Source organism: Lissotriton helveticus, chromosome 4_1 (genome assembly GCF_964261635.1).
Source record: "Lissotriton helveticus chromosome 4_1, aLisHel1.1, whole genome shotgun sequence".
NCBI lineage: Eukaryota > Metazoa > Chordata > Amphibia > Caudata > Salamandridae > Lissotriton > Lissotriton helveticus.
In genome coordinates, this window is record NC_136063.1 from 726,220,211 (window position 1) to 726,233,925 (window position 13,715).

The 13,715-nt window shown below is 46.6% G+C and overlaps 1 protein-coding gene across 1 annotated transcript in view; it reads right to left on the minus strand.

Moving 5' to 3' along the window:
• DSG2 (desmoglein 2) overlaps window positions 1-13,715 on the minus strand; it is a 486,965-nt gene that overhangs the window by 307,945 nt on the left and 165,305 nt on the right. Inside the window, exon 4 of the mRNA XM_078687378.1 lies at window positions 8,967-9,125. Within this exon, the coding sequence (XP_078543504.1) occupies window positions 8,967-9,125 (159 nt within the window). The remainder of the gene's footprint in view (window positions 1-8,966; window positions 9,126-13,715) is intronic.

Sequence of the window (13,715 nt, forward strand, 5' to 3'; positions counted from 1 at the left end):
GCCCTCGTCACCAGCCGACTGGACTACGGGAACACCCTCTACGCTGGAACCACAGCCAAACTCCAGAAAAGACTCCAGCGCATACAGAACGCCTCTGCACGACTCATCCTGGACATCCCTGCATCAGAGCCACATCTCTGCCCATCTGAGGGACCTGCACTGGCTCCCCGTCAGCAAGAGGATCACGTTCAGACTCCTCACCCACGCACACAAGGCTCTCCACGACATGGGCCCCAAATACCTCAACAGCCGCCTCATATTCTACACACCCACCCGCCAGCTCCAATCCGCCAGCCTCGCCCTCGCCACCGCCCCACGAATTCGCAAAGCCACCGCCGGAGGAAGATCCTTCTCCTACCTGGCGGCAAAGACATGGAACTCCCTCCCCACCCACCTACGGCTGCCCCAGGACCGTCTCTCCTTCAGGAAACAACTCAAGACCTGGCTGTTCGAGCAGTAGCGACTCCCCCTCCTCCCAGCGTCTTGAGACCCTAGCGGGTGAGTAGCGCGCTAGACAAATTTGTTTTTGATTTCTGATGTCACAAGCAAAGTGAAAAGGCAAACAGCAGAGTACGAAAGAATTACAAAGGAAACAAAATGGACACCACAGTAAAAATGGCTGTAGCTTATGCTAAGTAAAATATTACACGTTTCCACATTACCTTGATAAAAGATCCTTTCAAGTTTTCTCAGGGGACGCCACATCTAAAAGACTGGAGCTCAGCTGTGGAGTCCTGCTGGGTTCCTCATTGAGCCCTACACTTTTTAATGTGTATATGCGCCCACTGGACGATATCATCTTACTTCACAGGATTAAGATTGTGACCTATGGGGGCGGAATCTCTCATGGGACCATAAGCGGGGCCCAACAAAGCTTCTCCGGGCAAAATCCAAGGCAGTGGACCGGAGCTGTGTCGTCCGGCAACTCTGCGGCCTCGGGGGGGGGGGTTTATGGGGGGCGGCAAAATTGTAACAAGCGGCCCCGGAGCTGCCCGGGAGCTCCCACCCCTCGCAGCTGTGACACTCCCGCCTGTGCTCGGGCTTAAGAACTGCAGTCCTGTGGGGAGGGGGGCCGCGACGACACCCGGAATGCACAAGTCTGTGCTGGGGCTCTTAACTACTGCTGGAGGTATGCGGGGAGGCCCCAGGACACACCCGATGTGGCCTTGATCGAAACTGGAGTCGCGTGAGTCTGCTGGTGCCCCATAGAGTTGCTGATATCCTTAAATCCTGATTTGCCAATGCGAACACTAAGGTGGGTTGTATGGTGCCCGTAAGTGACTGCCCCTAACGTCTCCTCGCCATGAGGTGGGACCTCGAGCTCGATGGTGATCACGATTTTGGGGAAGAGCGCGTAAAGCAACATTGTGGCAGCGCACACCTTGGTGGAGACTGCAGGGGATCTGCAAGGCGTCACTGGTCAAAACTGGTGGTGAGGTGCATCCCTACAGTAACTGGGCGGGCCCACTGTGAGAGCGGACGATATTTATCCTGAACCTGCTGGATTGAGCCCACTGACTGGGACGTCCCCCGAAACTGGCGGCGAGTGCGCACATTTTTGCTGTGTGCTTTTGCAGTGGTTCATGGGGGCATGGAGGAGTGTGCTTGGAGCGGTCTCTCTGCTACAATTGTGTCACTGAAGCCGACTGCTTGGGCCACGTGAGGTGATCCACCCTGTTTCCCCACCTTTCCTTGACACACCGATGGCCCTTGGTTCAGCCTCGCAGCAGATGCCCCCTGCTCCTCGAAGGGTGTTTAACAGCTGGCAACATCCTGGACCTTAGCGGCCGGCAATGCGTTGGTTGCCCACCTCCATTGCCTGCATCAGTTTCCTGAGCCCCACCACGCATCCGGGTATGACAGAGCTGAATCAGCGTCGCCTGCCTCGGTGCACGACTGGCCTGGCAATCTGTTGAAGACCGTAAGAAGACTTTGCCAAAGATACATCCAACTAAAATCGCATCTGGGTATCCGTCCCCAGGACACTGAGAGGACCTCACCATGTCCAACGCCAAGGGCTCCCGGTTGTCTCAACAAAGTAGACTAGACCGATATACCTGCCTGAAGGCGGACCTTACTGAGAAGAAGGGGACTGGCGGCAAACCACAGAGTGGAGCCGAGCAGGACCCAACCGAGCCCACAAAGAAGGACTTAATGGCAGCTATCATAGGCGTTTGCACGTCTATCGACACCCTCTCCTCGGAGGGAACGCTGATCAGAGCAGACCTTACAAAATATAGGGAGAAAGTCAAACAATTGGAGGTTACCGCCGCCAGTCTTGTGGAAGACACCTCACAACTCCAACAACATCGAGGAGCTTCAATCATTTCGCAAATACACAGAGGACAAGCTGGATGATTATGAGGGGCACCTGAGACGCAATAACATCCGCATTCTTGGCATTCCGGAGAAATCGGAAGGACCATCTGCTGACCTGTTTATCGAGGAACTGATCTCGACAAAGCTACAACCAAAGGGCCTTTCTAAACTGTTCGTAATTGAGAGAGCTCACAGGGTGCCTGGAGGATGCCCAAGGCCTGGGCCCCTCCCTCGTCCAATACTGTCCGGGCTGCTTAATTACAGAGAGACAATCCACCTAGCGGCAAGGGTGGCTCCTCCAATCCAAGTAGACAACTTGGAGATCACCCTCTTCCCGGACTTCACCCGAGCGGTGCAGATGCAACAACGCTCCTTCCTCGATGTCAAACGATGGTTAAGAGAGAAAGGTTTTAAGTACGCCATGCTCTTCCCAGCACGCTTGCGAGTAGAATTCGATGGAAAAACCCACTTCTTTGACCTCCCAGAGGTGGCATCCAACTGTCTGGACAGCCTTAGACCCTTGCCGGAGCTGAACTCCACCGACCAGTGATTCCTGCTGTGAGTTCTTACGATGGGGCCTTTGCTGCTCCAAAACACTTTGCTCCAGCCACTACAGTATTTTGAATTATCGACATTCGGCCCAAGCTGGTATTGAACCTTGTACTGATGCCCTGGGAACTTTCACATGTGCTGACCCGGATATCGGACATGGCCTGCATCGATAATCTGTGATGGTAGCCGGGGGGCCCAACGCAGTTCTGAGGCCTCCCTCCGTATGTATTTTCGTTTCAGTAGAATAGTTGGGAGACAGGCAATGAAATAACATGAGCAGTTCTAAGCCCGGAGTGCAGGGGAGCAGGGTGGGGGATGTTAGGAGGGATTGTTGTTTCCTTTGTGTGTTGTTGTTTTTTTTTTGTATTATCTCACCGGTATAATGTACACCTGTGACCCCCATTAGGGGGGATCCGCCTAGCTTAAAATGGGAGTACAGTACAACAGGGAAGTCAAAATCTTAAGTTGGAATGTTAACGGGTTGGGGGACAAGATCAAGAGGAGTTTTGTGTTGCAGTATATTAGGAGGCAATCGCCAGACACCTTTTTACTCCAGAAAACACACCTCGTTGGCAGTTCATGCAAGGCACTGCACAGGTGGGGATCCTCGATGGTGGCACATGCGGGCTTCGCCTCTAGTTCCAGGGGAGTAGGAATTATGCAGAAAAAAAATTTCCCTTTTCACTCACCTCTACATGCGCAGATGACCGAGGCAGATATGTTGGAGTCACAGGCTCCTGGGAGGGCAAACCTATCACCTTTATGTCAATATAAACCCCCCCCCGGATGCAGGGCACAACATTCACAGGCCTGAGTGCTATACTCCTGACACCTGGTGCTCAGAGGCGACTAACTCAATCGTCTTGGGCACATTAGATAGACACCTCCCCCCCCCCCCCCATCCCCCTCCCGTGCAACCCCTCAAGCTGCTCATGTGTTTTCCAGCTTCTTAGAGGCAATGGGACTGATGGAGGGCTGGAGGGAATACAACCCCGACAAGGTACAACACATCTTCCATTCAGATGCACCCACAGCTTATCCCGCCTGGATTGTATACTTGTCCCAGCTTCGCAACTTACATGTATACATGAAAATACGCCATCTGGCAAGAGGTATCTCCCACCACTCTCCACTACGGGTCCATGTAGTGTTAGGCCATACACAGGTGGGACGGATTGCTCCAATATACCCCTGGTACCTCAAGAACCCCATAATGCGGAAAGGCTTAACTAAAACTATCGCAGAATGCTTTCTGGAGAATGAACGAACAGTGGAGTCACCCCAAACACTATGGGAGGCTTTTAAAACATCTTGAGTTTATTCTTGACAAAGACTAAAATTCAAAGCGCCCTGTCCTCAACTTTGGCTTGGAGGTGTACTACTTTCGCCTACAACTTCCACTGAAGAAACTCGAAGCTCAGAGTTTAAACTCTGTGAAGGGAAAAAGCACATCTCACTGTAGTGCTGTGTACTAAGAACAACTCAGGAGGCCGAAATACAAATTTAAGCAGTCTTACTGCTACTGTATGTACACCTGTAACATCTCTTACTAAGTTGATGCTCTTTAATCTATTTATTTTTTGTCTATGGCAAGCCTCACAGAACTTCCAGGTCTGAGTTGCTTTCTAACTGGTGAACATTTTCCTGTCACTGGAGACTCCATTACATGGTGTTTTACAGAGTGCAGATGTTCACTAGCCAGGACACTCGAATCTCCACAATAGTAAATATATAATATGTAGGAATGGCCACAACAAACGCAGCCATCTGTTTGGTGTAGGGAACATGCCATTCACAAATGGCTTGCCCTGAGCAGCATGCTCTAGGCATTCACAACTTAAAAGCTAGCAAGCCCGAAACCTCTATGTAGCTCTTTGTACTCAGAGAGTAAAATTTGGCAAAATGCAAATAATACTCACTGTATATCCTTTTCTCCCTGCCAGCCTTTAGGCTAATGCTCACGTTCCTTTAGTTTAGAATCAACTTTTCCCTAGAGTTACAAGTTTGTACCCAAGGGCTCACTGACCAGGAGGCTTTTTTTACCAGGAAAAGTTCAGATAGAGAAGCCAAAATAAGCCGAGATTTCATGAGCTTCTCTACAAAGGGTCCTATGGGACAAATACATTTGTTCACAGACTCCTAAAATTGAATGTCTTTCTAGATCAGCGGTCTCCAACCGGTCGATCGCGAGCTACCGGTAGCTCGCCGAGGTCCTGTGAGTAGCTCGCCCCAGCATTTTAATTTTGTAACCCTTTATTTTCTTTTAACGTTTTTTGTCCTTTTTTTAATAGCTGTTGCGCCCTCACCCAAACCAGCTGCTCTGATAGGCGTAACTGAGCTTAGCTTGGGGGTAGGGGCGGGCTGAAGAGGACGACGTTGTTCGTCATCTGAGTCATCACTATGCCACCTGACTTTCGCACCGAGGCAAAGTGCTTTCAATCTGCATGATATGTGCTGGTGCAGAAAGAGGCCGGAAATCTTGACAGCATGGCAGAAGCGTGGCGCAGGCAGTACTAAACTGCTATCCTACCAGTACTTGAACCACCTGCCTTTTCCAGCATGCCATCGAATCTCTGATCTGCGTGGGAAGCAGCAGCAGATCAATCGGTAAGCCACGTGTTGAAATATTTGTGGTTGCTTTATTAGTTGTGAGCAGTGACGGCTGGCGGGGCAGTGCGGGGGAAATTAACAAAAGCAGTCTGTCTGGCCTTAAAGGGTATTTTCTCCTGCTTGGTGTCCCCTTGACCCGTGATTCTTAAAATGAATTTGCACCAGGTATTCACAGCAATCGAGCAACATAAATATGTATTTACATTGTAGAGAAGACCTTTATTCGTGTAATCCCGGCAACAGGGGAGAGAATTGTGTAATTAGCTCCTTCCACAAATAGTTTTGCAAATAAGCACTTTTACATTCTAGGGGCCCTTTTCATGGCATTTGGGACTTCCCTCAACCAGATCTCCTTTGGTTGTGTTGTGTATTCTTGGCTAGAGGCTTGTTAAGCGTCTGATCTAGTATCAGTTTCTGCTGTTCAATGTGAAAGTGAAATGAGTTCGATAATTTTAAACATGTGTATTGCATCGTGTGCATGGATGGGTGTCCCCCTTTTAGTTCAAGGGGTAGTCAGTTGTCCATGGTGCTTCCTGTACTGGTTGTTTTTAATACCACATTGCAAGTCAGGCAGTTAGCACTTATGTAATTTGATTCGCCTGCCAGTGTCATATTTAGGTAACTTTTTTTGTATGGTTCTCAGAAGTATGTAGGTGTTAAGAGAGAAATGTGCTTTTCAGCAGGTCAGCTGTCAGTACTGTGGATGAGTATGGCTTCACTGCTTGGTTGCATGGCGAGGGTGTAAAGGGGTTTGTTATTGAAAGGGGAATTAATACATTGCACAGAATGGGGTCATGGTAGCTTATCAGACTGAGTCACCACTAGTCGCCCATGCAAGAATTTGCTCTCAAAACTAAATTACAGCTGGGCATTTCAACAGTAGTGGGCTCCTGCGCAGTGCATGCTCCGGATTACTCATTGGTGGGCCGAAGTTGTTGAGGAGGATCGAGGCAGGGAAGAATGATGGGAGGCGCATGATCCAATGTCACCCCAGTGATATGTGATTGAAAAACAATATCATCAGCTAGCATGCTCCTTTAATTTTCCACAAGGCTTCATCTGACATGCAAATATGAGGCACTTGAATTATTTGTTGGCCGTGGCATCAAGGTCCAGCATGTGACTGGCAGTGGAGCAGCTCTTCTCCCTGAGCTCACTTGAATCTCACACGCACAGCCATATGCTGTGTCAGGGAGGCACTTTCATCTGTGGAGCTAAGGGGCTGTTGGGGCACCAGCAGTAGGTTTGGGCGACACAGCAAAAGAGACACATGTACTGCCCCAGCCTCACCAACAGCCCCAGTTGCTGTCAGGCCTCTGAGCCCATGCACCACCAAGTCACCAAGCAGCCCTCTCAGCTAATGCAGAATCACCAGAGCACCCTCCCCAGGCAAAACTAGCAGCACGTTTTGATCACAAGGAATCTGCTGTGCACCTCACAGTGTGTACAAACTGTTTGGTTGAGCACTGCTTTCATGCAGCCAACATAGGTTAGCTCCAGATTCTGCCACCCTTTATGTTTTATAAAAGATCCACATAATTTGTGTACCAACCCAGAATTTGTCAGATGTAACGGAAAAAAACAGCCACTTGTTAAAAAAAATATTATTTTCACTTTTCAGGCGACGATTAATAATTGCTGAACTGATTTTTTCATTTTCTCTGCACAGGGAATCAGTTCACTACAGTGCATGTGCAAATCACAGTATGGTCTCTGAAGAAATTAGGCTTAAAGTCAAGGAAGTTGCGTATGGGGGTGTCTCTCGTAAAAATGCGCGAGTTGCTTGGCATTTAGTAGCTCACAATGATTTTCACAGATCAGAAATAGCTCTTTCTTCAGAAAAGGTTGGAGACCCCCGTTTCCCGGCAGAACCAGAGAAGCAGGCAGTCCGTCGTGAAACAACAGAACCACACAACTTGAGGACATGATAGTAATGCCCCTGGTTCTATATTTTTAAGACTATCTATAACCAGAGAAGTGAGCAGTCCTTGGCGGAGCACTGGAGAAACAGAACCAAATCCTGCAAGGACAAGACTTAGGCGCCTCTGGATTTTAACCAAGTTAAGAAGACCAGCAATATATATTTTAGGCACAACAACTCTGAATTGATTATACGCCTAGGTACCTATATCTACAGGAGTACCATACCGGATACACAACCCAGAGACACAGCCCTATACATTCGGCATTTAAAAATGGAACAATATAGAAATTCAATTTAGACATACGGACTTCAAGGGAAATTATATAGACCCCAACACCACGACAGAAACCAAAAGGTGTCTTGATAAAGGTGGACAATAATTTGGAAAACCACCGAAACGCGTCGACGCTTCATACCAGTATAATTCAGGATCTCGACATCTTTGCTGAAATATTGTATTATAGTACATATAGCTTAGGTGTTCACAATAGAGTCCGAATATACAAGAAGTATTGCACTAATTTCATGTCTTACTGTTTTTTCTGTCTTTTGTGATTCAATCTTGCTGGCCAAAATTGAAACCTTTTTATTAATTGTTTTTATTGTTTTATTAATGCTGAGTGAGTTCCATTTTTGGTTCACTCTCCTTTTAACATTTGTATAATTCAATAAATTGTAAGAATTCTTTATATATATTTGTATTGTGGTATTGTTTTCCCCTGACCCCTTTTGGGCTTCTCCCAATTATTCTCACTCAAGGGAATACTCCTAGTTCGCTGACCCCTGTTCTAGATTAAACCGTGTTCATGTTCACTACAAAAGGCACGATTTCTACTTCTGCATCGTGACTGGAATTGACCATAGAATGCAAGGAATCAATCTACATAGACTATTGCTATTAGTATATTCACCATTATACAACCCCAACCTCTAACCCCACCACAGCAGTGTCAACACCAGCCTCAAAGGGCTACATTTTGGCAGCTTGGAACGGAGTCACGTCATAGTATGCTTACTGCTGGCTGGGTTGTGCTTTCGTTGGATCAAAATTGTCCATCCTCTTTTCATTCAGCTATTAAAATGCTGCGAGCTGAATAGAATTCCTGTTGAATAATGCTGGTAGGGACAACAGAAAAAGTGCTCCATTTTAAAGAGGAGAGCAGAAGCTTCAAAAGAACACAGATAGTTGTGAAGCATGAAGGCACTTACCTTTACGGGAATTGGTAACCCATTTCACTGTTCTCTCTTCTTGCAAAAATAGCTATGGAATCTCGTCCTTAAATGTAATAAGTTTTAAACGTTAAATCACCCTACTTTCTGTGACACCTTCAGAAACTGGTAGTCTGATATTTCCTGGGATTTTATCAAAGAGGTGGAACCATTTTTTTTACCAAACTACTGAACTGGGAAAGTAGGGCATTCAAGGGACAATTCTTGTAACAGAAAATAATTAATTGCTAGGTATGCATCTTTGTAGTAATTCAATATACTTCATTATGTTACTTAACACTTCAACATAAAAAGGAAAGAAAAACATCAATGCACATGCAGAGGTACTCACATAGAACATTGATATTTCTTCTCTGTCAACAATACCAGTAACATTCATTTCTCCAGTCTTTTCATTGATAATAAAGAGACCATAAGGTGGCTCAGTCACTCCCCTGCCAGTGACTCGATAAGTAATTCGATTCATGGTCAGGATTTGATCAGATTGAATCTGCAAAGGAAAATTGCAGACAGTATGTTTAAGAAAACAAACAACGGGCAAGAGATTGCTGCCATCAACACAATGTTATTTTTTTGGGCTAACCGCACATTATTGAGCATAGCAAAGGTCATGTATTTTAGTACTCCTCAAACAGTGAAGTTTATAATAATAATAAAGCATCTGCATTACTCTACTCCATGCAAAACACAGCAGCAGCAAAGAACTTGCACTAATAAAGAATCTAGAACACACTATTTAAAACTATAATGTAAGACAATTTCTAAGACTGCAGTGTCATGTGGTCACATTAGGCCTGGGTTGAAACTCTACCATTTTACATGCTCACATTGAAATTTTACATCTTTTTTTAGAACTTTGACATTTGACATGCATATGCTTGTGTGCTTGTGCAGGATAACGAGCTCCCGGATGAAACCTACCCAGAGGTAACTGGGGAGTTAGATCACCATACAGGGATTCTGGCAAATTCACCCACCCCAGGCACACTAGGATAGGGAACGATAGGTAGGACCAAAAATATAACTGTACTTATATGCAAGCATATAATCTATGTAAAAGCAAGACTGAAATGTTCATATTCTTTAACATTCTTGTGATGCAGATTACACTGCTCTGTTTCCTTCTATTAATAATTGCTGCACACGTATTTTACACAAGAATCATATTTTGCTTGTCTTGTGGATCTCTTTGGTTATGTGTAAGCTACCAAATGAAAGTGTTCTAGATCTCGTTCCACGATTCCCTTGGGGAGTCAGGGTGGTCATGTTCTGAGGTTTCACATTCCACCTGCTACCATACTAGGATAAGGGTACAGATTGTGCACTGTGAGCTAGCAGGACTAAGGTCAACATTTCAAGATGGTGTGCTTAGACTCAGTCTTTGCCAATTTTGACGTTTACGTTGCCCAACAAATGCACAGTTTTACTGAGAAAGTATGAACCATACAACAGCAGTCTACAAATGTTCTTCTAAACATATAACTTTTTTTTCATTGCTTTCTAGGTATCAGTGAATTTCTTGATTCTCCTTTTACGGTTTCCTTGGCTGGCATTAATCTGGATCCAGTGTACTCTCTATGCAGATATCGTATTTTTCACATAAACTGTGTAAGTATTTTACAATTTGCTTTACTTAAAGTACTTGTTGTAGGAGAGTAGGGTCTGCTTCCTATGGTCACCCCCACTTTTTGCTTTTGCTTTACTGGTTTTCGACTTAGATATGGCTGTGGGCCTGCTACAACGGCCCCCACAACGCTAAGGATGCCTGGCCTCCACCTTGGGGGTGCCCAGGAGTGGACACCTCACAGGGAAAGCCAGGATGGGTTCAACAGCGGTATTCGTACAAGTGCCTTGAGACCCTTGTGGGTGAATAGTGCGCTATACAAGTATCAATTTACAATCAGACCCACAGCCCAGATGCACTCTCTCCAAATTCACACTATGTACTCTAGGTACATCCACAATTGGGAATTGGTTCACCTTGTCAGCCCCTGTAGAAGTGTACCCTAGGTACTCAAGGCATAGGTGTAACCAAGGCCTAACAGGGGCTGCAGAATGTATTATGCCACCTCTGGCTGGCCACTCAAACTGACACAACTGGCTGGTCACTCAGCTGGGGCAAGGTCGTGTAATCACCCCTTGCTTAGGTATAGTATTCCTATATCTACCATTATATATAGACACACAGTAACCTATAAGTCACTCCTATGGCAGGCCTTAACAATCCTGGGGGCAGAGTGCTTGGTTATGTGTGAGATGGTGCTCTAGCATGAGCTGAGCCTGTCTACAGCTTTCGGAACCATGTCCTTATAGCTGTTCTATGATATTGCCATACCATATATTCTTAAGTGCATTATGAACCTCACGGTTAAATGATAACTCTGGTTTGGCTTTATCAAAACATGTTGTGTAAGGTGTCATACGCTTTGGAATACTACCCCCTCGCCAATTCTGGCGACGGGGGTGGCATACCACCCTTCTAGAGGGAAAAGACATGTTAGTGCTGACTATCCCGGTTAAAGTTAACCAGAGCCCCAGCATCACAAAATGGACGCTGCTGCCACAGACACAAGTCTGACCTCCTGCTGCTGGGAGTCCTTCCAGTCACGGAGGTTTGGACAATAGGTTTCCTGCCTGGAGAGGTGCGAGCACCACCCCAGACAGGACTTTGTGTATTGGGACAGGGAGGGCTGAATAGTTGAGACACTGCATGGGGCACACTAGGTGCTCCATGCATACCCCAGTTCAAACCGGTTGCTGGGGCACTCCAGCCCCAGCTCTGGCGCGAAACTGGACAAAAGAAAGGGGGTGTAACCACCCCCCTTCCTGGTCCCACCCATAGGAGGGACCTAGGAAGTAATCCAGCCCCTTTTAGTTGTATAAAGGTAGGAGCTGAGTCCTGAGACTTTAGATTAATCCTAGAATCGAAACTTGACACGAAACTCTGGACCTTCGACGTTCTGCTGAAGCTGAAGACTGAAGAATCTCCCTTGTGGCCAAGGAGTGACCACCCTGGGCAACCAGGCACCATCCAGCAAATCAACGGCTTGCTTTGTCGACGCTCCCGCCGGGACCCGAGCACGGAGCCTGACAAGACCCAGACTTTCAGACCTCTCTGACCCTCTCTTCACGTCTGCAGCATAGCTGAGATCCGTGGAGGTGACGAGACACGTGGGACCGGACATCTTGAAAAGTCTACGACTTGCTAACTGTGCAGCTCCTGAGGTATCCTCGAAGCTGTGCGCTGGGGATTGAGAAGCCCTGAATCCGAGCTCCACCTGCACCAAAGATCAGCCCTCCGCACTCCACGAGTTCTGCGTGGGGCCCTCCATCTGCGAGAACATTCGTGGGACAGCTCACCTCCAGCACCTGGTCGTCCTTGACGTCTCCTGGTCCGCGTGGCTGAAGAGACAAGCTTCAAGACAGCACCTGATTGCTCCCCGACGTCGCCTGGTTCCACCCGGTCACTGGTTAGTGACCCAGACTCTGTCCCCTCTGCTTTCAGGTCCTCTTCATCCTCGATCCACCCTAGGATCCACCCGGACATCTTCCTCCTGGTCGCCTGCAGCATCTTTCTTCACAGGCTCCATAGACTTCAACGGCAAAACCCGACACATCTTCACACCTATGCACCGCTTCCTGTGGGTGAGGTAACGCGAGTACTTCGGTGCTCCTAAGGGTATGGACTATCCAAGTGTCTAGGTTTTTAGTTGTTTCCTCCTAGCTAAACCGGAAGTGTCCAAAATCCTTCTTTATCTAACTGCTAAGTTCCCATTGACTTTACATGACTCTCGCGTGTGTGTAAAGACACTGCACCCGCCGCCTGTGGGCCTCCTACTCCTAAACTAAGGTTCAGATAGTGTAGCCCCAGCGATTCCCTAGGCCCTAGGCCTTTCCTTTTCTCGTGACGTGGTACTTATACCACGTTCTTAATATATGGTTTGCTTCGCCCCTAGGGCCCAACTGTAAATTGTGCAACTTAACGTATTCTGACTAAGTATCTTGTTATGTGCTTTGGCCTCTGATCTCATAAAAAGTTCAGAGGAGTGTGTTAGTAAATAAATACATATATATTTTATATATATCCTGTGTGGTGTCCTTTCATTTGATGTTCAAGGGGTTACATATGGTAAAACAGCTGGCTTTACATGCCCTCACGAGTCTTTTAGCCTAAGACTGTTCTGTCCACGCTACCATTAGGATAGCTGGTCTATAAGGTTGACTTACAACCATCACCATAAGGGTTGTTTGGACTGGTGCAAGGTGTTCACTAGAATAGTGAACATCATATACCAGGCCTACTTCTCACACTTGTATTATGTCATCTTAGTGTATTAGGTCTCGGTCGATGTTTGCAAGATAGGTGGAAACTCGGTTTATTTAGCAATGGCGGAGGGGGGCTGTTCGGCAGGGGTCAGAGGTAGGAGTTATTATTCCATCCACACCCAGCTTAACAGTAGTAGACGTCTTTGCGGGTGTTGCATTGTGGCACTTTTCATGTTCAGGCAGCTCTCCTACTGGCTTTTTCAGTTGGAAAGCCACTCTGTGAGCACTGTAGTTCTAAAGCTAAGAAATTAAAGTACTGTTAAAAGTATGAGACATGTTTCTGACTAGACAAAAAAAGGGAGTTGCAAGCCTCTTACCAAACAGGAAATGTGCTTAAGGGTTATTAATCACATTCATCTTTGATTGTAGATAAACCTTGGTCTCTTTCGATATACATACATATATATATATTTTTTTACAGATTGATAAAAAAACACACACAAATGTAATGGGTGTGGATGGGCCATCAACTTGAATTTTTGATGTGGTAAAAAAGGTCACCTCCCAAGATGTGATGAAGGTACTGTGTGGATAGAATAAGGGTGCTTTCTGTGCATGAATAATTATTCTCGTAGCAAAGTAAATATCTCTATTCTTTTTTTTTTTTTTAAACCTTTAAAATAAAGAACAATTACAAAAGTACAACCACCAATGTTGGCAAATCAGGCACTAAAAAGATCAACATCGATACACACAGCCATTTAGCCTACAACCCGAAGGTCAGGCGGCAACGTTACGTGATCATGTAAGGCAG